Here is a 21,805-nt window from a genome sequence, read left to right on the forward strand (position 1 = left end):
CAGAGACTGGAAATAAGTCCTCTAAAAGTGTATTTTTAAAGCATTTTTTGCTTTTACACTGTTAACACTGGGGTATAACAGTAATGAAAGGAAATTGATGGACATATAACAATGAATGTTCATGAATAAAATCTGATTTGATGCTGAGTGGTTTTGCTTTTTTGCTGTCTGGATGACAAACCTTGTGTAACCAAATTACAACAGAATTGTGTTGTCATTGTTGGTATATACAGTACATTACACCTTATCCTGTTTGGGTTTTTAGTGCAGGTCACAGCCTTGAAAGTATTCTCATTTTTATCATTTGTTATGATAAAAAAACATAATTTCTTAACGCTGAGCCTGTGTGTGTGTGTGTGTGTGTCTGTATGAGGGAAACACAGTAGAACATTTTGTTGTCTAACCACTAAAATAACACTGAGGAATCACTGTGTTTCTTCAGGTGGACTATAAAGCTGATGAATGGCTTATGAAAAACATGGATCCCCTGAATGACAATGTGGCAACGCTGCTGCACCAGTCAACTGACAAGTTTGTGGCTGAGCTCTGGAAAGACGGTGAGTCTCTTAACATTTTCTTTTGCTGTGTAGGAGCTCATCGAGCGTTTAATTGTACAAAATTATATTGATATACAATTTAATCTAGTGTATAAATATACCTGCAGCTATCCTTATCAGTCCAGAAGGATGTTACACACTATACCCATTGTGGAGTGACTGAGAGTCAAAAAGAAAAGCAATTAAAAGCATTTTTTGTCCTCTCTTTTGGGTTTTTGGCTCTGTGGATGGCAGTCAGTTGGTTGGTCCACCATTTTTGTCCAGACTGAAATATCTCAACAATTATTGGATAGATTACCATGAAATTTTGTACAGACGTTCATGGTCTACAGATGATAAATCCTAATGACTTTGGTGGTCCTCTGACTTTTCTTCTAGCGCCACCACGAGGTTCACATTTGTGGCTTTGAGGGAAGTATCTCAACAGCTATTGGATAGCTTGTCATCAAATTTGGTAAAGATGTTCATGTTCCCCTCAGGATGAACTGTAACAATTTCGATGATGCTTAACTTTTCATCTACGGCATAACCAGTTCAAAATGTTCATTTGTTCAATAGTTTGGTTTATGACCAAATATGTGCAAAACTAATGACATTCCCATCAGCCTCAGCTGTACTTTGTGTTTAATGCTAATTAGCAAATCTTAGCATTGTAACACGTTAAACTAAGATGGTGAACATGGTAAGCATTATACCTGCTAAACATCAACATGTTGACATTATCATTGTGAGCATGTTAGCATGCTGGTGCTAGCATTTAGCTCAAAGCACAACTGTGTCTAAATACAGCCTTAAAAGAGCGATAGCATGGCAGTAGACTCTGCAAAGCGTATTATAAACAACTGAATCTCCTGTCTGAGTTTCATTCAGCAGTGTGCTTCTTGGTTTCTCAAATGTGGGATGAGTTTTGCCAGCAAAAACATGAAGTGTAAGTGAGGTAAACCACAGCCAGGACTATTCTCTCAGAGCTGAGTGACAGATTTATTGCTAATACTGTATTTTCTCCCCCAGTGAGGGCACTGTTAATATTTCAATCAGATGGGAACCATGGCTTTCATAATCATTATTTTAATTTCACATTTGTTTTTTATGGAAACACAGGCAGGTCAAATGGAAAGCAAAATGGTTATGTAACACTTTCTGGACTAATCTTTCTCTTGATTAATGTTCTGTTATGATAACCTAACATTAGCTTTGAATAATAACAACGCTTTGATAATAAGCATATACTGTAGTATTACAGCTCATGAACTGACATTGACTGACTCTTCAGTCCTCTTTTATAACAGCTAATCAGTGCTTGTGAAAGTGTGTATGTTTGTGGGTGTATGAATGATGGGTGTGTGTGTTTGCATGCCTACTTATTTTCTCTCTCTCACTCTCCTGTCTTCTTTCTCTGTCCGTGTCCCTGTTGCTGTAGAAATTCAGACGTTTCAGAGAGCCTCTTTCTATGACAATGTGTCTGGGCTCCATGAAGCTCCAGGTGAATGATAGTAATACTTAACCTTCTTGTACCACTGGCTTCTCCTCATCCTCTGCACTGGAGGGGTCATTGGTTCCCTGTCCTGTCCTGGCTGCACTGTGCGCCCCTCTAAAAACTCCCCTCTGGCTTTGCATGGCTGCACTCCTGTTGTATTTTAAACCTCTGACACTAAAACATTTCATTCTTCCATGAATGCTGATGGCTTACTGCCACTATAATTATTCCAGCAACTATTGCTTGATGATAAGCCAGGTAAGGCATTTCTTTTTGTTATTGTGCCAAAAATAAAGTTTTGTTGAATTCACACAACAGAAAACTGATTGATACAATTATTGTGAAAAGGCTGAAAATCTGAGACAGGAAATATAATTGAACATTTGCCTGGTCAGACAAATGAATTTTGAAACTGCTTTTAGGCAATGACACATTTTTGTCGACTAATAGGGGTACAATAAGGATACTGGATTGGTGGGACGCTATGCTTAGACATGGTGTCACCACACCTAAAAAGGGCTAATATCCCCTATCCACTCTATAGATATTTAGCCTATGCAAAGTTACAGTGATTAGCAGTCCACTGATAGTTATATTAAAAAATTATCCCAGTGATTATACAATCAAGTGCGTGCGTCAGAGCAGAGAACAGCAGATGGAAAGAAATGGCAGTGTCCAAATTAATTTTGAGAAAGTGGATCCAGAATTGATTTAAGCTCCTGCTTACTTAGTGCTGGCATTTATATGTACTGAAAGAATGTAATATCTGAGGAACCTGCACGCCAGTTACCTGATCCAACTCTGTGTCATTAATCTTTTTTATTAAAAGACGACACAAATAAGCTGAGAGATGTAGTGTTGCTGAACTGTCATGCAGTTGCCGGTTTAACAGAGAAAATCTTAATGAGGTCGTGTCCTTGATTTGAGCACAGGTCGTCTGGTTAATGAGAAATCTAGGATGTTTTATAAGCTTTCATTTGTTAGTGCTATGACGATTAAAGGATAAGATGTGATTTTATCTCTGAATATTCTTTTTAGTGTTGTGATGAAGAAGAAGAAAACTCCACAGGGCACCTTTAAGTTTAGTTTTCTTTGCATTTGGCCTTTTTTGGATAGTTGACAGTAGAGTGAACCACCAAGATGCTCCTAAAGCAGGAAGTTTGATTGTGTATTGATTAATTTTTCATTTACATGCATATCTGTAACTAACAAGAAGGAAATAAGTCAGTGGAATAATCGTGCTAATTGCTGTTATTTAATACATTTGCTATTTGTTAAGATTATTTTAAGATAAGATAAAACTTTATTTATTCCCTGTGGGGGAAATTCGGGTGTTACAAGAGCAAGTTACAGGATAGCAGCAAGCCGAAGAGTAGAGCAGATAAATAAACAAATAAACACAATAGAAATCCAAACAGCAATAAAAATTTTAATAAGAAATTGTGCAAATGTTATGTAATGTTGGATATTTAAGAGTTTGTTTCTGTGTCCTGGCTGTATTAAGTACTCTACTGCTGCTTGGTGGACTCCTGCTTTAAAATCATTTCTGAACGCAGGATTGTTCAGCAGTAGGCTGGCTGAGAGAAACCAGCTCGGTGTTATGTTGCCTATAATATCAAACCAGCTGATGGTCTCTGGTCACAGCTGGTGTGACTCCATTGTCTGTCTTCATGCTTTATCACAAAATTAGAAAAGAGCAAATCCTGCTCAGTTGAACACTTCAATCTTTATTGGCAACATTTCCTGATGAATATCCACATTGGATTAAAATACTTTTGTTGGCTTTTCTCTTTTCTACATTTATGTAAATAGCACCATGATGTACTCTACACATAACACATTGATCAGTAAAACCAGCATTACTAAAGTCACATCAGTTACCTATGTATCCCTGAATTAATACAGTTATCTCTCTCAATCTCTTCACCAGTCGACAGAATCGTGGGTCTGGACCAGGTTGCAGGCATGAATGAGACAGCATTTGGTGCAGCCTACAAGACCAAGAAGGGCATGTTCCGCACCGTGGGACAGCTGTACAAGGAGCAGTTATCTAAGCTGATGGCCACACTTAGGAACACCAATCCCAACTTTGTCCGCTGTATCATCCCGAACCACGAGAAAAGGGTGAGTTTTAAGATGGTCACAGTTACTCTCGGTGCCAGCTGGACTGAGATCTGCTCCACTAAATCTGTTGACCTAATGAAGCTAGAGTTTTGGTTTCAAATACAATTTCTAGTTCATTGTATATTCACTGTACATTACTATCACCACATTTATACATTCTGTGGGATTGTATCAACAATCATGTATACAGCAATTTATCCTGGGGGGTGGGTTTTGATGCACTTGTAGTGACTGCAAATGATGGCAAGAATCCCAAATAAACCCAAATTAAAATACGGCCTATTCAAGTTTAATTTATTTATACAGAACCTTTACCCATACATCAAAATGTTCCTTTTCTTTATCTCTTTTTTCTTCTCCCTCCTCCCCCAGGCTGGTAAACTGGACCCCCACCTGGTTCTGGACCAGCTGAGGTGTAATGGTGTGCTGGAGGGGATTCGTATCTGCAGACAGGGCTTCCCCAACCGCATCGTTTTCCAGGAGTTCAGACAGAGGTAATGTTGTAATGTCAACTTAACTAGTATGATATAAAACACTATGATATACATTTTATAAAACAAAAGTACATTATTGCCATAAGTAGATAAACATAATTGTCATAAATTGATAAATATTATGTATTTGGTGTATAAAAGTGTTTCAAAGAGTCAAAAATCTCACCCCCTTTCCACTTTATCTGACATGATATAAGGCTTATATATATGGCCGGAGCCTACCACTATACTTTTGCAACCTGTTAAAAAAAGGGGAGATGATGGATATGGTGTCATCCTTCCTCTTTTTGAAGTTGTTTGATCTCTGCAGTCACTCTCTGTCATGCAGGAATAAGAGGCATCTGCCACCTCTTTCTGTTTCTTATATTTTAGCCAGTATGGAGCTGCAATTTAACACTGTCCTAGTGAGTCTCCGTCCACATAATACTCTTATTTCTCTGCTCCGTGTCCAGGTATGAGATCCTCACTCCTAACGCCATTCCCAAGGGCTTCATGGATGGCAAGCAGGCCTGTGAGAGAATGGTAAGGTCTTCGGTCCCAGTTTAGGACAAATTAAATAATCTTGACGGCTGCCACAGAGCTCACAAGGCTCACATTTGAAACAAGGGTCTTGTTTTCATGATAAGACAATTGCATGACATAATCAAAATGTTATTCATTCAAGACAGTCTAAATGAAGAATTAAGAAGCAAGAATTTCTACAGAGAAAAGAAAGCAAAATGGAAAGCCCTTGCCCTTTTCCTTTCCCCCTTCAATGTTTCTTCCTGTCTTTGGTAGATTCAAGCCCTGGAGCTGGACAGCAACCTGTTCCGTATCGGCCAGAGTAAGATTTTCTTCAGGGCCGGAGTCCTGGCCCACTTGGAGGAAGAGAGGGACCTAAAGATCACTGACATCATCATTTACTTCCAGGCTGTCTGCCGGGGATATCTGGCACGCAAGTAAGGCTTGCTCTATCACTGCTGTCTGCATTCGAGATTCACTCAACCCCCAAATGAAATGGGATTCATTTCTATATTTTTGATCACAAAAAAGTAGATTTTACTGTTGTACTCTTTGTTCTCTTCCTCTCTCGCTGTAATGCTTCAGGGCCTTTGCTAAGAAGCAGCAGCAGCTCAGTGCTCTGAAGGTTCTCCAGAGAAACTGCGCTGCCTACTTGAAGCTGCGTCACTGGCAGTGGTGGAGACTCTTCACCAAGGTGTGTGTACATGTGTAAATGTTTGCCCGTGTGTTTGCCTCTAGATGTCACTCATCTCCTAGTAACTGATCAGATTTATCAGTAGAGATCATCCCCTGAAACTTCTCTATCCATCTGTACCTGCAGGTGAAGCCTCTGCTGCAGGTGACCAGGCAGGAGGAGGAGATGCAGGCTAAAGATGAAGAGCTTGTCAAGGTGAAGGAGAAGCAGACCAAGGTGGAGGGAGAGCTGGTGGAGATGGAGAGGAAACACCAGCAGGTCAGTTACAACCACAGAAATCCCAGCAAGTCACAAATGATAACAAATTGTACAGATTTTTTTTAGGATGCATGATTGAAGGTTTTCACGTTATTTATGTGTAGTTAATGGAGGAGAAGAACATCCTAGCTGAGCAGCTGCAGGCAGAGACAGAGCTGTTCGCAGAGGCTGAGGAGATGAGAGCTCGTCTGGCGTCCAAAAAGCAAGAGCTGGAGGAGATCCTTCATGATCTGGAGTCCAGGCTGGAGGAAGAAGAAGAGAGGACACAGGGCCTGCAGAACGAGAAGAAGAAGATGCAGACCCATATCCAGGTGTGTCCTAGGAGATGTGGAATTACTATCGAACGTCAAAATACTGGTTACTGATTTTTGCACCCTTGAAAATATGTTATGTGCAAAAATATGTTTTGTAAATATGTTTGCCGCTCTGATTAAATACTTGTGTGCGTAGGACCTAGAAGAACAGTTGGATGAGGAGGAAGCTGGCAGGCAGAAGCTGCAGCTAGAGAAAGTGACAGCTGAGGCCAAATTGAAGAAATATGAAGAGGACATTTTGCTACTAGAAGACCAGAACTCCAAGTTCCTCAAGGTGAGAGAGAGAAGGCTCTGAAGGTCTACATTCAAGCTAAGGGTTTTGGATGAATGGACAGAGGTACTGTGTCAAAATGTGATGGTTGGTTTTAAATTAGAGATGGAGGGTCTCGCAGTTCTCCTTTACTGCACTGCGTAATAAGATACCGTTTCAGATCATTAAATTATGTTGAAGTTGAGAGGCTAGCTGTGTGCTAACCTGCCTATATCTCTTTCCTTTAGGAAAAGAAGCTGTTGGAGGACCGAATCAATGAGATGACCTCGATGCTAGCTGAAGAGGAAGAAAAGGCAAAGAACCTAGGCAAAGTCAAGAACAAGCAGGAGATGATGATGGTCGACCTGGAGGGTAAAGGAGTAAAGTGAAATACAGAATGCGTAGAATAGTAAAGTGGTATAATTGACCTGTAGAAGTTTTAGAATTAATCTACAATGAAAAGATGTTTCTTGGTGTTTTAGTAAACCATTGTATCCTCTTCTTTTCTATTTTAGAGAGACTGAAGAAGGAGGAGAAGACCCGTCAGGAGCTAGAGAAGGCTAAGAGGAAGCTGGATGGGGAGACATCCGACTTCCAGGACCAGATATCCGAGCTACAGGCCCAGATCGAGGAGCTGAAGGTTCAGCTCGGCAAGAAGGAAGACGAGCAGCAGATGATGCAGGCTAGGTAGGAGATACTGGGACCACCATAGAGGGGAATGGAAATACCACGGCTCAGTACTGGTGAAATCAGTTCACCAACAAAGTATGACATAACTTTTTGGGAGCTAAATATGGATATTATAGCTTTATTATTGAGTCACTGGGATTCTGCATCATGATGTGAGTCAGTCTGATATAAGTGCTACATAGCTGTACAGAACGCTCATCACACTAAACACTGTTGCAAGATACATTCACACCTGCCATTTTATATGGCACATTTTATTGGACTGATTACACTCCAGAGTGTACAGCAGTGATCTTATCATCAAAAAATAACCTCTGAGCTTTAACTTATTGTTGTGCTCCCCTCTGACATGCTGCCTGTATTTATTCACTGATTCTCACTGCATTGGAATGTGTTTGCGATGTTTGACCGTATCGTTGGTGTGTATGTAATTTGTGTGGTATTTGTAAGTGTAAGACCATGCTAATAAGTGGCCTTTACAGCATACAGCTCCTTTAAGAGTGTCCCTCAAAACAAAACAGTGACTCTGCTGCCACCCAGTGGAGTCTTTACACAACAGTTCACTCAGGGGACTAAATGTGTTTCTTTATGTTTTTAAGCAACAGTTTATTAATAAACAAAAAAGATAATACAGAATTATTGCAGCACCATGTCACACTGGGAGGAAAAAATGCAAATAGGCATTATTAAGCATAATTCATATTTCTGACATATATGTAAAATGAATGAGTAGCTAAAAGAAATATTTTTTCTAGAACTAATAAAATATCTCAGGTGCATCTTCTTCCAGTTTCCTGGTTTTAATTTTCCAATATCATGTCATCACAGTCACAATACTGTGCCCACTTTCCACCTGAGATTTTGTTGCATGTTCTCAATGGTTAACAGGGGTGAAGACGAGGTTAGCCAGAAGAACAATGCTCTGAAACAGGTGAGGGAGCTGCAGGCCCAGCTGTCTGAGCTGCAGGAGGACCTTGATTCAGAGAAACAGGCAAGGAACAAGGCTGAAAAACTCAAGAGGGATTTGAGTGAAGAGCTTGAGGCCCTTAAGACTGAACTGGAGGACACCCTTGATACAACCGCTGCCCAGCAGGAACTTAGGTACTGTACTCTGCAATTTACTCTTCCTTAGTTTACATTTATATCACAGACAGTGGGGCATTTAGCCGATGATATTTTTTATTTTTATTCAACAGGAAAGTTAAGACTTTTCTGTGTCCCTGTTCTCTGTAGGACCAAGCGTGAACAGGAGGTTGCGGAGCTGAAGAAGACCATTGAGGAGGAGACTAAAAACCACGAATCTCAGATCCAGGAGATGAGACAGAGGCATGGCGCTGTCTTGGAAGAGCTGTCTGAACAGCTGGAACAGGCCAAGAGGGTAACATACCTTTCCACAATCTACAATCTAATATCACAGGCCGATCGTCATCTGGCTACATTAATGTTTGTTGTTGATTATGTCTAGTTCAAGGCCAACCTGGAGAAGACCAAGCAGAGCCAGGAGATTGCCAACAAGGAGCTGGCCAGCGAGGTCAAGAGCCTGCAGCAGGCAAAGACGGAGTCTGAACACAAGAGGAAGAAACTGGAGGCTCAGCTGCAGGAGTTCATGGCCAAGGTCACTGAGGGAGAGCGAGCCAAGGGAGAACTGTCTGAACGCACACACAAACTGCAGGTGAGGGGCGGAGATGCAAACATATTTAATTTAATACAGTGGAATCGGTCCAGCTAAGATTTTTGGTTTTGGGATAAATACATTCAAAAATAGCTTGAGTTTCAATCGTTTTTTGTTTTTCCCCAAAATAGTGATGTAATCCCTGGAGTTTTAGGTTAAAACAGGCAACTATGAGGGAAAATAAACAATATATTTTTTAAACTACTGACCATTAAAAAAATATTCAGGTTTCATGTCAGAAATTTTGTACAATTGCAAGTTCACATACATGTTATAATGCTTGGGTGAGTTTACAGTTATTATCAGTTATTTTGATTGTTTAATAATAGATTCTTGATGAAATTACAAGCACACAGAGGATTTTATTCCTCTTTGTTTGTGATTTCTGAATTGACAAGTCTATTTTTATTCTAATGTTTTACAAATACATTTGACTTACACTGATAACCGTGTTGTTACCTTGGTACCTCTCCATACAGACTGAGTTGGAAAATGTGTCTTCCCTGCTGGAAGATGCAGAGAGGAAGGGTATCAAGATGGCCAAAGATGTCGCTGGACTAGACAGTCAGCTGCAAGACACACAGGTGACATACAGTATCTCTGAGCATTAAGCATCAATCCACATTTAATGCATCCTTTCTGTTAAACTAACTGGAAAAATATAAATTTTCCTTTAGGAGCTGCTCCAGGAGGAGACACGTCAGAAACTAAACCTCAGCAGTCGTATACGCCAGCTGGAAGAGGAGAAGAACACTCTGCAGGAGCAGCAGGAGGAGGATGAGGAGGCGCGCAAGAATCTGGAGAAAATGATGTTGACCCTACAGGCTCAGGTAGGACTTGTGGTCTCTGGTGAAGGAAACAATGTTTGAATAATATTTGTGTTGATTTTTATTCTGAATTATGCTACTTTCTTTGTTTGTAGCTGTCAGAGAGCAAGAAGAAGCTAGAGGATGATGTTGGAACAATAGACGGCCTGGAGGAGATGAAGAAGAAGCTGCAGAAGGACCTGGAGTTGGCAAGCCAGCGTCTGGAGGAGAAGACCATCGGCTTTGAAAAGATGGAGAAGACAAAGACCCGTCTGCAGCAGGAGCTGGATGATCTAACAGTTGACTTGGATCACCAGAGACAGATCGTCTCCAACCTGGAGAAGAAACAGAAGAAGTTTGACCAGGTGAAAACGCACTTTATCGGGATATTCTGCTGGCTTTTACAGATATTTCTTCTGGAAAACAACTGAGTTTGGAAGTTTGTCTTAGATCATTTTTAAATACTACAATTTAATCCTGTAGATTTACAGTTCAGATAGATTTCAGGAGACAGCGTGTGTTTATTTCACTGCAATACCATTCTTACAAATTACAAATATAATTTTCATAAAATGCTGTAGATGCTGGCTGAGGAGAAGAGCATCTCGGCTCGTTACGCTGAAGAGCGTGATCGTGCCGAAGCTGAGGCCAGGGAGAAGGAGACCAAGGCTCTGTCCATGACCAGAGCTCTGGACGAGGCGTTGGAGGCCAAAGAGGAGCTGGAGAGGATTAACAAGCAGCTTCGTGCTGAAATGGAAGATCTGATGAGCTCCAAGGATGACGTGGGCAAGAATGTGAGTATTAGGATCAATAAAGCACATGTGATTTGCTATGACTATTGAGCAGTCTCACCAGTCATCCTCTGTTTATCTCCTCCTCCGTCAGGTCCACGAGCTGGAAAAGTCCAAGCGCACTCTGGAGCAGCAGCTGGAGGAGATGAAGACTCAGCTGGAGGAGCTGGAGGACGAGCTGCAGGCCACAGAGGATGCCAAGCTGCGTCTGGAGGTCAACATGCAGGCCATGAAGGCCCAGTATGAGAGAGACCTTCAGGGCCGGGACGACCAGAACGATGAGAAGAAGAGAGCACTGGTCAAGCAGGTGCAGAATAACACGTAACATCACATAACAACAGTTTAACAGCAGTTTAATCCCACCACACTAACGACTTGTACTGGCTCCCCCTCAGGTGCGAGAGATGGAGGCAGAGTTGGAGGACGAGAGGAAGCAGAGAGGTTTGGCTGTAGCAGCTAAAAAGAAGCTGGAGATGGATTTGAAGGATATAGAGGGTCACATAGAAGGAGCCAACAAGGCTCGAGATGAAGCCATCAAACAGCTGCGCAAGTTACAAGTACGGATTTGATACTTATGTTTGAATCAGTTACACTTCAGTACTACAGTAAGCAGCCATTCTCAGCTATATGTTTTCTCCTTCAGGCCCAAATGAAGGACTACCAGCGGGAGTTGGAAGACGCCCGAGCTTCTCGAGATGATATTTTTGCCATATCCAAGGAAAATGAGAAGAAACTCAAGAGTCTGGAAGCTGAGATTGTCCAGCTACATGAGGTAATGTGCATAGTGCGGATTGAAGGGTGTAGATTTATGGTTGGTAGGTTTTTGTATTTACTGTATATTCATGATAAAGCATTGAATGGTCCTCCTCAACATTAGACAATACACAAAGAAGTGCTGAGAACCTGCGTTTCACCTTTGACCTTTCGCTGCAGGACCTGGCAGCGTCTGAGAGGGGCCGGCGCCACGCAGAGCAGGAACGGGATGAGCTGCAAGATGAAATCTCAAACAGCACCTCTGGAAAGTAAGTTACCCCCACCCACTTGACCTCAACACAGTATCTGTCATGCATCTTTATAGTGTCATGTAACCTGCTTGGAGAGCAGCAGACAAATGGGGATTATTATATCAGGGCACATCTCTTGTACTAAACTTTCTGTACTAAACCATAACTATTTGGTTCTCCAGGCAGGCTTTGTTAAACATGTTTTATTGCCATTTTTGGTCCTTGAGATGAATAAGGTAAAGAAAAGAGAACAAAAACCATAATAATAATAATAATAGTGGAAAAAAGTAAACATGAGAAAAAAGGGGGAAAAAATCATTAAAAATGTGATAAAGCAACACAGCCCAAGTTAAAAAGGTCATCCAATCCCATATTAAGTTTAATCAAGGTATCATCCAGTTCCTTCTACAATGTCAAATACACTGTAGAAGTTAAGTGAATCATTGTGCTCCGGCAGTTTCACTTCCTGAGGTTACCAAGCACTCAGGATAAACATTTAAAAGACATATTATGGTGTTAAAGGGAACCTTTTTGCCAATAATTCGACTAACCAAATCAAAAACCTTCTTCCAAAGGGAAAATATATTAGGACACTCCCACATTCAGTGAAGCAAAGAGCCCCTGTGCAATTTACATTGAATGCATGTCTGTGCACTTAACAGTACATAAAGGTATGGTCTTCTTTGTCAACAGAGAGAGGCGATGAATGTAGTCACATTTTGACTCTTTCTCTTTGTGTGTCAGGTCTGCTCTGATGGATGAGAAGAGGAGGCTGGAGGCTCGCATTGCTCAACTGGAGGAGGAGCTGGAAGAAGAGCAGGGTAACATGGAGCTACTCAATGACCGCTTCAGAAAGACAAATATGCAGGTGTGGTGCAATGTTTGAACAGTGCTGTGATTTGGCAGAATTAGAGAACATCTTTAATGATCATCCCTATTTTCATTGGATTAATATTACATCTAACATTTTAATTAGCCTGTGCAAAATTATAAATTACATGAAGTTCCCACATATTGCTAGGATTTTCTCTGTTGTTGTCCAATACAGAAATTTAAAAAAAAAATTTTCTCCACCTCTCACCATTCCTCTTTCCATGACCCCCTCCCCTCTCTCTGCCCCTCAGGTGGACACCCTGACTACAGAGTTGAGTGCGGAGCGCAGCACAGCCCAGAAGAGTGAAAACGCTCGCCAGCAATTGGAGCGTCAAAACAAGGAGCTGCGGGCCAAGCTTGGCGAGCTGGAGGGTTCTGTGAAGAGCAGGTTCAAGGCCTCCATCACTGCCCTGGAGGCCAAGATAGCACAGCTGGAGGAACAGCTGGAGCAGGAGGCCAAGTGAGAATTCAATACACTCTTCTCCTTGCTAAAACTAATAAACATTATTTGTATCCAACTGTTCAACTATAAACTAGGCCTAAATATGAGATCAGTTTACGGTTTACCTTGTTTCTCTAAACGTCACTTGTTCTCTGTTGAAGGGAACGAGCAGCAGCCAACAAGATTGTTAGAAGGACCGAGAAGAAGCTGAAAGAAATCTGCATGCAAGTGGAGGATGAGCGTCGCCACGCCGACCAGTTTAAAGAACAAGTACGTCTGACACTGTTGACTTTAGCACTGCTGTTATTGGCTGTTTTCAAGCATTCACCACCCGTCCCCAAATTGTTTAGCCCTACATTGCTTTTAAAAGAGATCAATCAACAGTGTTTTGAGCTTTGTCAACAACTCCCCAGTCACTGACATTTTTCCTTCTCATCTCATTCTCTAATTACATACTTAGACATTTAAGCTCTAATCATAGGTGTCCACCATTATATCTTACACAAACCTACTTCACCTTTCTACAATCCAGATCAGAAACTGACCCTGCTGCCCCAAAATGCTGGCTATTGAACACGTTTTGTATTTCTTTGTGATGTATTTTTTTTTCTCTTTTGTGTGTGTGTGTGTGTGTCTGTGTGTGTAGGTGGAAAAGGGTAACTCTCGTATGAAGCAGCTGAAGCGTCAGCTGGAGGAGGCTGAGGAGGAGGCCACGAGGGCCAACGCTTCGCGCAGGAAACTGCAGAGAGAGCTGGATGACGCCACCGAGGCCAGCGAGGGTCTGAGCCGCGAGGTTCACACGCTCAAGAACCGCCTCAGGTAGACAATTTAGCATTTTGTTTAATTTTATGATTTTGTTTTTAAGGAAAGCTATATTCGTGTCTGCCTATTTTTTAATAACTTGGTGCTGACAGTATTTCAGCCAAGTGGCCATGTATATCATTTATATCAATAATGGCCTAAAAGCAATATAGATATCCTAAATGCTGACATTGGGGAGCGCATTGAATTGGCATGTCTATTAATTTTTTCCTACATAGTCTGTCACTTACAACAGCTGTTAAATAGGCAACAACCACAGTGATATAGTCCACTCACACAGGTGTCTTCACTTTAATTAGACTTTTTGTTGGGACTGTGTGGGCATGTAAAGACTGTGTTTGATTGGCATCTCTCTGACCCTCTCATTAGTATTGCTGCACCTGTTTGGGAGGGAGAAGTTACACCTTTACCATTCTTATTGGTTCGCGAAGTTTGATGACCTCATGTAATTCCAGCAGATCTCCACCCAACTTCAACCTGAGCAGAGGTTTAAAACAGGACCTTTAAAGAAATGTGCATCTTAAATTAGGCACATCTGAAATAATTTTTTACCAAAATGTCACCGGCTGTTGTTACTATTTCAGTATTTGCCTCAAGAAAGCAAATCAGTGCTTCTGTGCAGATACAAAAACCATTACTCAGCAATGTGTTGAATATAATAAACATCTGGGAGCATTGAAGCACTAAAACACTGGCCCTTAGTCAGGAAACATTAGCGGGAATGAGTTCAGATTCAAGTGCTGGGAGAGACGTAGAAACTTCTCCATGTCTGGTTTATGACATGTTCACACATGAACCACATTAGTCCTATAATCAGCCTATATTATTTACATGTCATGTACCCTAAGTGACAATGATGTGATGACTCTTGGCTTATTACCTGACATCACCAAGGACGTTTGCTTACATGAAACCCATAGTGGCCAAGCAGCCAAGTATTATTAGTGACTCCATAAAGTGTCTGTTAAATATTTTACATGAGTAATTTGTTAATACTCTTTTGAGGAATGCTCACAGTAAATACTGAATATTATGTCAAATAACAGTAAAGTAAAATAATGATGCTTTTGTCAGAGCATGGTGGCAAGCTTTATTATTATATAATTCCAAAGTTTTCAAAATGTGAATCAAATATTTAGTTCCTTAAATGAGCAGATATATTTTCTGAGCAGATGTCACTCCAACCTTTTGCCTGTAAGATAAATATTGAGTTTGGCAGAGAAATGAGCAGCTACATTTCACCTTTGAACATATGTTGGCGTGATGAATGAGGAACAACGAGCAGTTATTCCTCTTTTTCTTCTCTAGGTTTTGCTTTTTGCTGCTTTCTTGCTTTTGCCTCTGATCAAATACCTTCCCTTTACCTCCACTCCTCTTCCTCCCGCAGGCGTGGCGGCCCCATCAGCTTCTCTTCCAGTCGCTCAAGCAGACGTCAGCTTCAGGTGGAGGGGACTTCCTTGGACCTCCTGTCTGATGATGAGCTGGAAAACAAGATTACCGACAACAATGCCAATGAGACACCGACGCCCCAGCCGGAGTAGAAGAGAAAAAACCTCAACTATTGCTCTCCCATCACCTCTCAGCCCCAACAGAGACCCTCCCAGCTTGAATAGGGACCCTCTTCTTGCCCCCTCTAGCCCATGTCTGGACAGATCTGTTCTCTCCAAACACCAAAACCATGATCTAAGCAAGAAACCCCCGTATTCCTGACCTTACTTCTCAACCCTAAACTTTGGCAGACACCAGCAGTTGGATCCTCAATGCTCTCTTTACCACCCCCACTTCAGGTTGTAAGAAGCACTACTCTGCCTCACCGCTCCTTTTCAAGCTGCAGGGCTGTATAATAGCAACTTCCATCATGCGTTGACTACTTCGGTAACCTGAATGGGAGATAAGCTGTATCACAGATAGAAGTGCTTTTCTTAAACTGCATATGTGCATATTTTGTGAACTAAAAAGCTCCCTGATCCGTTTCCCGCACACATTAGAAATACATAAACCTTCTGACAGAGTTCTGCTCATAATTCAGTGAGTGCACATGTGTCTGGATGATAATTATCCTCCGCTGGACCAGTATTTAGCAGTTTCATATGCTTCCAAATGCTAAAATAATGGCATTGCAATATTTGAAAGGAACACATCATGATGAAGGCAAACAACCTTCCAACTTTATTTTTTCATCAATCTACAATATACAGTATGCCCATCATATGAATCAGTTTAGTTATATTAGTTGAATTGTAACTTTTCCAGTATTTTTCCAGTCCTATGCTTGGATTGTTTGCTTGCATATAAATATAGAAATGTGGCTGTAAGCTGCCTTGTTGCCTCAGTGCTACAAAACGTTGCTCTTTAGACAGTATTGGTTTCTCAGATGTTTGACAGTAGGTCAGTGTTGACTTGTAATTATTTGGTGTGAGTGCAAAAGCAGCAATCACACGCATGTGCTTCTGCTTACTTCTTCTTCTTCTGTGCCTTTTTTCACCCACTCAAAAATTAAAAAAAAACCCATTTATGCCGCATATACTGTTCATATATTGAACCATGCCTAATTTCATGAAGGTATTTTCATATAATATTCATAAATCTGCATATGTAATTGAGATATTAGTGGGAAACTGATTTTCTTTGATTTGTATGTCCTCTTACCGCTTTTATGTTACCACAATGATTGATATGTCAAACAGTGCGGGATTCTTTCTAGATGGGTGCTATGACTTTTCTTATTGATAACTTTTATACTTTTTGAGTTATTACGATTTAAAAACAATCCAATAGACATCAACTGTATTTATATCTCTGCTATTGTAAACAGTACAAACTCCATTCATATGTCAAAATGCTCAGTATTGCACATTAATCAACTGTACCTATGCTCATTACCATGACATGTACAGTTTATGAGTTATTAGGAGCTATATAATACATTAAAGTCTATGGAGCCCAATTCACTCACATTGTATTATGTTACATTTGTAACTCACCTGTATACAGTACAGTAGAATTCAAACTGCTCGGGATTGCACAGTGATCAATTGTGCATTAGTCCATGATGATGCCATGTACATTTAATGAGTTATCAGCCATCACATTAGTAATGTTATCCATTTTCAAACTTTGGCAGCAATCACAGGCATTTTCCTACCTAAAGGAAACATTCAATAATAAGAAGAATTTAAACATTACTTTGGGCCTTTGCCAAAGATTGGGGAGTGAATTGAACTGGTGAGGCTGAGGCTTTATGGTGTGCCTCTTGGATGAGACTACAAGCCACCAGGACCCCCAAGTGTCAGGAAATGCTTCTTCAGTTCTCAGGTTGCTCTTTCCCCTCCTCGTTTTCCATCTGGCCCTCCAGATGTCACCCTGTTTAGAAGCTGATAGGTCAGAAGACAACTTGAAAAAATATTTATACCACAGCTTGCAAAGCAGTTTGTCCATTTCCGGAGTGTGTGTGTGTATGTGTGTGTGTGTGTGATTGTGTAAAATGCACAGACAATAATTCCAATGAATTAAATCCAGATTCTGGATAGCAGTGGTGGAAAGTAACTAAGTACGTTTACTCAAGTACTGTACTTAAGTACAATCCATTTTCTGCTACTTTATACTTCTATTCCACTACAAATGGAAATATTGTAGTTTTTACTCCACTACATGTATTTAACAGCTATAGTTATTAGTTAATCTTAAGATTATAGATTAAAAAACACATGATAAAGTTATAAAATACAATTATATGTATTAAACCAAAGATTTGAAGATTAAACCAGTGGTCCCCGACCTTTTTGGCTTGTGACACCTTACAGATAAATATGCGAGTAAGCAGTTCCACCAAAGAGACATATGCTCTTTAGACTACACAAATAGTTTAATTTAAATAACTGTTTGGGGAACAAAGAGGTAAAATTATCAAATATTTCACAACAAAAACAGCAAAGATTAGGGACAAGCCAAAAAATTTGATTTTTCTTCTTTCCTCTCCCTCCCATTAATTATCTCACAGACCCCTCAGATTTATGTTGTGACCCTTTGGAGTGGCCCTACCCCAAGTTTGGGAACCACTTGACTAAACTACCTAACTATATATAAATCAGAAGCTAGTAAACTGGCTCCACCTCGACCAATAATAATTATATGTGATAACATATATGTCACATGGGCCATTTTTTCTGCAGAATGAGTACTTTTACTTTTGATACTTTAAATACATGTTTCTTATAATACTTCTGTACTTTCACTCAAGTAGGATTTTAAATGCAGGCCTTTTACTTGGAATTGAGTATTTTGACATTGTTGTATTGGTACTTTGACCTCAGTAAAGGATATTCTCCCACCACTGCTGGATACATAAAACCATTGTAGGCTCATCTTAAATGCTTAACATCATGTGATTATTTCTTTGATTAGGACCATTATGGTACCACCAACTGAAGACGAAAATCACGTGGTCACTTTCTCCACTTTCAGCACGCGGCGAAATGAACGTGCTGTGCGCTCTTGTCAGAGAAGAGATAAGGTGTCGGTAATGCGCAGAGTTATGGAAACAACTTCTGTAATCCTTGATCACGTGACTCATAGTAATAATCGCTCATAATGAAGACAGACGTCTGTCGTGGTGAGACAGAGGCAGAGAAGGAGAGCTGCTCAGGCCGCAAAACCTCACTAACAAACACCTCAACGTCCCCCGGTAAGTGTCACTGTAGCCTTGTTGGGAAGGTGGCGTTTGTTTTCATGGTTTTTGCTTGTGTATTTGTTCTTTATTGTCATTATATTGGCACGCAGTGATGGAACAGAAATCGAGCCGTGCCACTTAAAACACAGATTTACACTGCATTACCTGTAATGTCCTGAAATGTAGTTTTAGCTATGATCAGTGTAGTGGCACTTTACCAAAACTTTAAGCTGCTGCTGTGCTGCTCCCAGGTCAGCGCGCCTCCCGGTGAACAAGCGTCGCAAACCTGCTATAAATAGGCCGGAGGTGGTGGCTCACAGAAAATTATTTGTTATTATCTGTCCATTCGTTTTAGAGACAAAAAAACAAAAAACAACAAAAACAAACGACAACAATGGACACCGTTAATTGTAGGGTGCGGATAAGTGCCCTACACAGTTGTGACCTTCATTCATTCATTGACATCAAATATTTAAATGCAAATTAGCCGGTGACTCACAGCCGGCAAAGCTGTTCCATAAATACGGACACAAACCATCCTGTTGTCCTCGCAGGGCTTGACAGAGGTGATCCTGCTGAGCGGGAGAGAAGAAGGAGACAAGAGACGCTTCTGGGGGGGAAAGAGAGTGAAATCGTATGATGTCCGTTGTTGGCGCGCAGCCTTTCATCAAACCAATGCAGCCAACACCTTCTGTTTCGCCCGGGATCCAGCGGAGGCACACACTTCCCGCAAGCGAGGTCCGACCGCTCAACACGCAAGATGCCATAAGCGTCTTTGAAATCGAGCGAGAAGGTAAGTGACCCCATCTTTTCATATAGTTACATATCTCAAGTTTAGTTTTTTTGTTTTTTGCGTAAAACCATTTATGGCATCGACAAATCTAATTCCCTTTTGCATTCAGTTTAGTCACTGGTCAGATATTATTTGTATGTACCTTTTTAAAGAGACTGTGTTACATCTATATTCGACACTCAGGACAAAGTTTATTGGGCAATTCGTGTTTAGTTTGCCTAAAAGTGGTGCCAAGTGATTTTTGCGCTCATTCTCTCTCTCTCTCTCTCTCTCTCTCTCTCTCTCTCTCTCTCTCTCTGGCGCGCGCTCAGCATTTATCTCAGTGTCAGGTGAGTGTCCCCTCCACCTGGATGAGGTGCGTCATTTCCTCACACTGTGTCCAGAGCTGTCCATGGGCTGGTTTGAGGAGGGCCGGCTGGTGGCTTTTATCATCGGCTCTCTCTGGGACCAGGACCGACTCACTACAGTAAGACATCCTGCACCTTTCCAATTCATCATTTATCTTACATATGAGGTCAGTAATTATGATTTCTAACCACTTTGCGCCAGGACGCACTGACTCTCCACAAGCCCCGCGGCTCCACCGTCCACATCCACATCCTCGCTGTCCATCGCACCTTCAGGCAGCAGGGCAAAGGTCCCATTCTGATGTGGCGCTACCTGCAGTATCTCCGCTGCCTGCCCAATGTGCGCCGAGCAGTGCTGATGTGCGAAGACTTCCTCATTCCCTTCTACCGCAAGTCAGGCTTCAAGGTGCTGGGGCGCTGTGGCATCACCGTGGCCAACCTGACATTCACGGAGATGTGGTACCCCATCAGTGGCCACGCGTACATGCGGCGCAACAGTGAAGCGATCCGTTTCCCTCAGAATCCCTTGACTCTGCCACTGACAAAGACTGATGAACAAGTTGATGTATGACATGGTGATTATTATTATTATTTTTTGTCACTGAGATGAGATATCTGCACAGGTTGTCTTTGATTTAAAGTCAGTGTTGTGCTCTTTGTAGGACATGTCAGGGTTTCAGTTTTCAGTGGCTGCTTACTCTGTTTTGCTGGACTTTTTTCTTCTAATCTCATGCTGAAGCTCGTCAGTCTATCCTGTGTGAAAGTATCTTATTGTGTACAATAAAAACAAGAATGTACTATACTGTATTGTGATGTATTATATGTAATCAAGTTCACTTTGTTAGACTCTATCCTGTGAGAGGAGTAGACTAGTGTGTTGAACTATATTGATGGTATGTTGCATTTGTGGTAGACATTTGGATTTGTGGCTGCACAAGATGTCTCCTGCTTAGCACCTTTCCTGGGCTTCCCACAACTATGGATTGACGTCAGTGACCAGGCTTTAGCCGCTCAACCACAGCTCCTCCAGCTCTATTAGGGGGCTTTAGCTGTTGTAAATGTCGGTGGATTTAGAAGGGGATACACTCATCAGTTTGTCTGCAGATCCAATGACCTTACTTAAACCGACATGTATATTGTAGATTTTGGTTAGATGGGAGTTTGTGAAACCAAACTTTGTATTGTGATGTTTTGTTTCATATTTGTGTCTGTTTCAGTATGACAATTTCAATAAAATGTTTTATACTGTTTTTTTAAGATGAAAAATGAATGTTTTTGATTTGATTTGTCCTCTCGGAGACATTTCACTTTTTTATATTATCACAAAATATAAGTCTTGTACATGCACTGATTGACACGTTTATCTAATCAAACATTCCCTTGAACGCCTCATTATCACTATTATTTATAATGAGAGGTTCCTAGCCTCTCAGTAGTATAAAGTCACTGTCTTTATGACAGTATCTTCAGCTATCTCTGAACTGTACCTCTGGAGACTCAGGCCAGCCAGTGGGAAGCCTTATGCTCTTGAATGTAGCTTTAATCCATGACACAGTCACAGACTCACCTCTAATCCACTAACGTGCTAGGGTGAGCAGCTCCCGCTCCTCTGAAGGACAAACTCGACACTTAGTGGTCATCTCAAAAATGACCCAGAACTCCAATTAGCATCAGCACACAGTGAGCAGGGTTAAGATGTTTGAAGTCTGATGCAAATACTTTCATATTATCAGCAGTTGATATATTGTGACAAAAGCCAAAAATATGCAGTGTTTCCCCACCAAGGAAGAAGCCTCTGACACAACACAGCATGTAGGCTAATAAGAGTCAACAAAGTCTCCACTGAAACTTTACTTTACTAAACTTTTACATGTAGCTGAAGTCAGAGGCAAACTAACAAATGTATGTTTTAAATCTAACAGCATCTTACATTTACATGAATATACAGTAGTAGCACCAGATCAGTGCTGCTTTACTCCTTACACGCTGTACACCACTGACTAGAGATGCCACCAGGGTCACAAACAGCCACTGTCAGACCAGGATCACAGGGCAGGACAACGATCAGGGGTATTTTGACAAGTTGACATTTGATCAGAACTCGTTTTGTAAATCTCACTGGTCAAGCGGACTTTGTGGTGGTTAATTTTGGCTGCAGAATGAAGATGGCTTGCATCATCATTGGTTTCAAGCTGATGCAGCCAGCTGGCATCTTTGCACAGTTGGC

At 41.2% G+C, this 21,805-nt stretch overlaps 2 protein-coding genes across 8 annotated transcripts in view; both read left to right on the plus strand.

Moving 5' to 3' along the window:
- The window catches only part of LOC122869405 (myosin-10-like), a 55,904-nt gene extending 39,184 nt beyond the window's left edge, over positions 1-16,720 (plus strand). For 3 of the 6 annotated variants that reach the window (XM_044182378.1, XM_044182380.1, XM_044182379.1), the window contains 28 exons: positions 443-557; positions 1,978-2,040; positions 3,965-4,158; positions 4,531-4,652; positions 5,105-5,174; positions 5,430-5,590; positions 5,739-5,847; positions 5,974-6,105; positions 6,210-6,416; positions 6,556-6,693; positions 6,918-7,041; positions 7,185-7,356; positions 8,248-8,460; positions 8,593-8,737; positions 8,825-9,031; positions 9,511-9,615; positions 9,709-9,861; positions 9,954-10,202; positions 10,419-10,631; positions 10,723-10,935; positions 11,024-11,185; positions 11,272-11,400; positions 11,562-11,650; positions 12,377-12,500; positions 12,757-12,965; positions 13,109-13,217; positions 13,594-13,766; positions 15,157-16,720. In XM_044182378.1, the coding sequence (XP_044038313.1) occupies positions 443-557; positions 1,978-2,040; positions 3,965-4,158; positions 4,531-4,652; positions 5,105-5,174; positions 5,430-5,590; positions 5,739-5,847; positions 5,974-6,105; positions 6,210-6,416; positions 6,556-6,693; positions 6,918-7,041; positions 7,185-7,356; positions 8,248-8,460; positions 8,593-8,737; positions 8,825-9,031; positions 9,511-9,615; positions 9,709-9,861; positions 9,954-10,202; positions 10,419-10,631; positions 10,723-10,935; positions 11,024-11,185; positions 11,272-11,400; positions 11,562-11,650; positions 12,377-12,500; positions 12,757-12,965; positions 13,109-13,217; positions 13,594-13,766; positions 15,157-15,310 (4,254 nt within the window). In that variant the 3' untranslated portion in view covers positions 15,311-16,720. Of the gene's footprint in view, positions 1-442; positions 558-1,977; positions 2,041-3,964; positions 4,159-4,530; positions 4,653-5,104; positions 5,175-5,429; positions 5,591-5,738; positions 5,848-5,973; positions 6,106-6,209; positions 6,417-6,555; positions 6,694-6,917; positions 7,042-7,184; positions 7,357-8,247; positions 8,461-8,592; positions 8,738-8,824; positions 9,032-9,510; positions 9,616-9,708; positions 9,862-9,953; positions 10,203-10,418; positions 10,632-10,722; positions 10,936-11,023; positions 11,186-11,271; positions 11,401-11,561; positions 11,651-12,376; positions 12,501-12,756; positions 12,966-13,108; positions 13,218-13,593; positions 13,767-14,138; positions 14,257-15,156 lie in introns of all 6 variants that reach the window. The other 3 variants (XM_044182381.1, XM_044182382.1, XR_006376313.1) reach the window with 2 other exon arrangements.
- Positions 16,721-16,868: 148 nt separating this feature from the next.
- On the plus strand, positions 16,869-20,380 carry LOC122869406 (serotonin N-acetyltransferase-like). 2 transcript variants are annotated; one of them, XM_044182384.1, is made up of 4 exons: positions 16,869-18,453; positions 18,993-19,231; positions 19,543-19,697; positions 19,781-20,380. In XM_044182384.1, exons 2-4 carry the CDS (start codon positions 19,075-19,077, stop codon positions 20,147-20,149), a joined length of 681 nt encoding a protein of 226 aa, XP_044038319.1. In that variant the 5' UTR covers positions 16,869-18,453; positions 18,993-19,074; the 3' UTR covers positions 20,150-20,380. The 2 variants fall into 2 exon arrangements, with proteins under 2 accessions (XP_044038319.1, XP_044038318.1); XM_044182383.1 differs by having other exon boundaries at positions 16,869-19,231.
- The last annotated feature ends 1,425 nt before the right edge of the window (positions 20,381-21,805 follow it).

The sequence above is a fragment of the Siniperca chuatsi genome, linkage group LG21 (assembly GCF_020085105.1).
Source record: "Siniperca chuatsi isolate FFG_IHB_CAS linkage group LG21, ASM2008510v1, whole genome shotgun sequence".
Lineage (NCBI taxonomy): Eukaryota > Metazoa > Chordata > Actinopteri > Centrarchiformes > Sinipercidae > Siniperca > Siniperca chuatsi.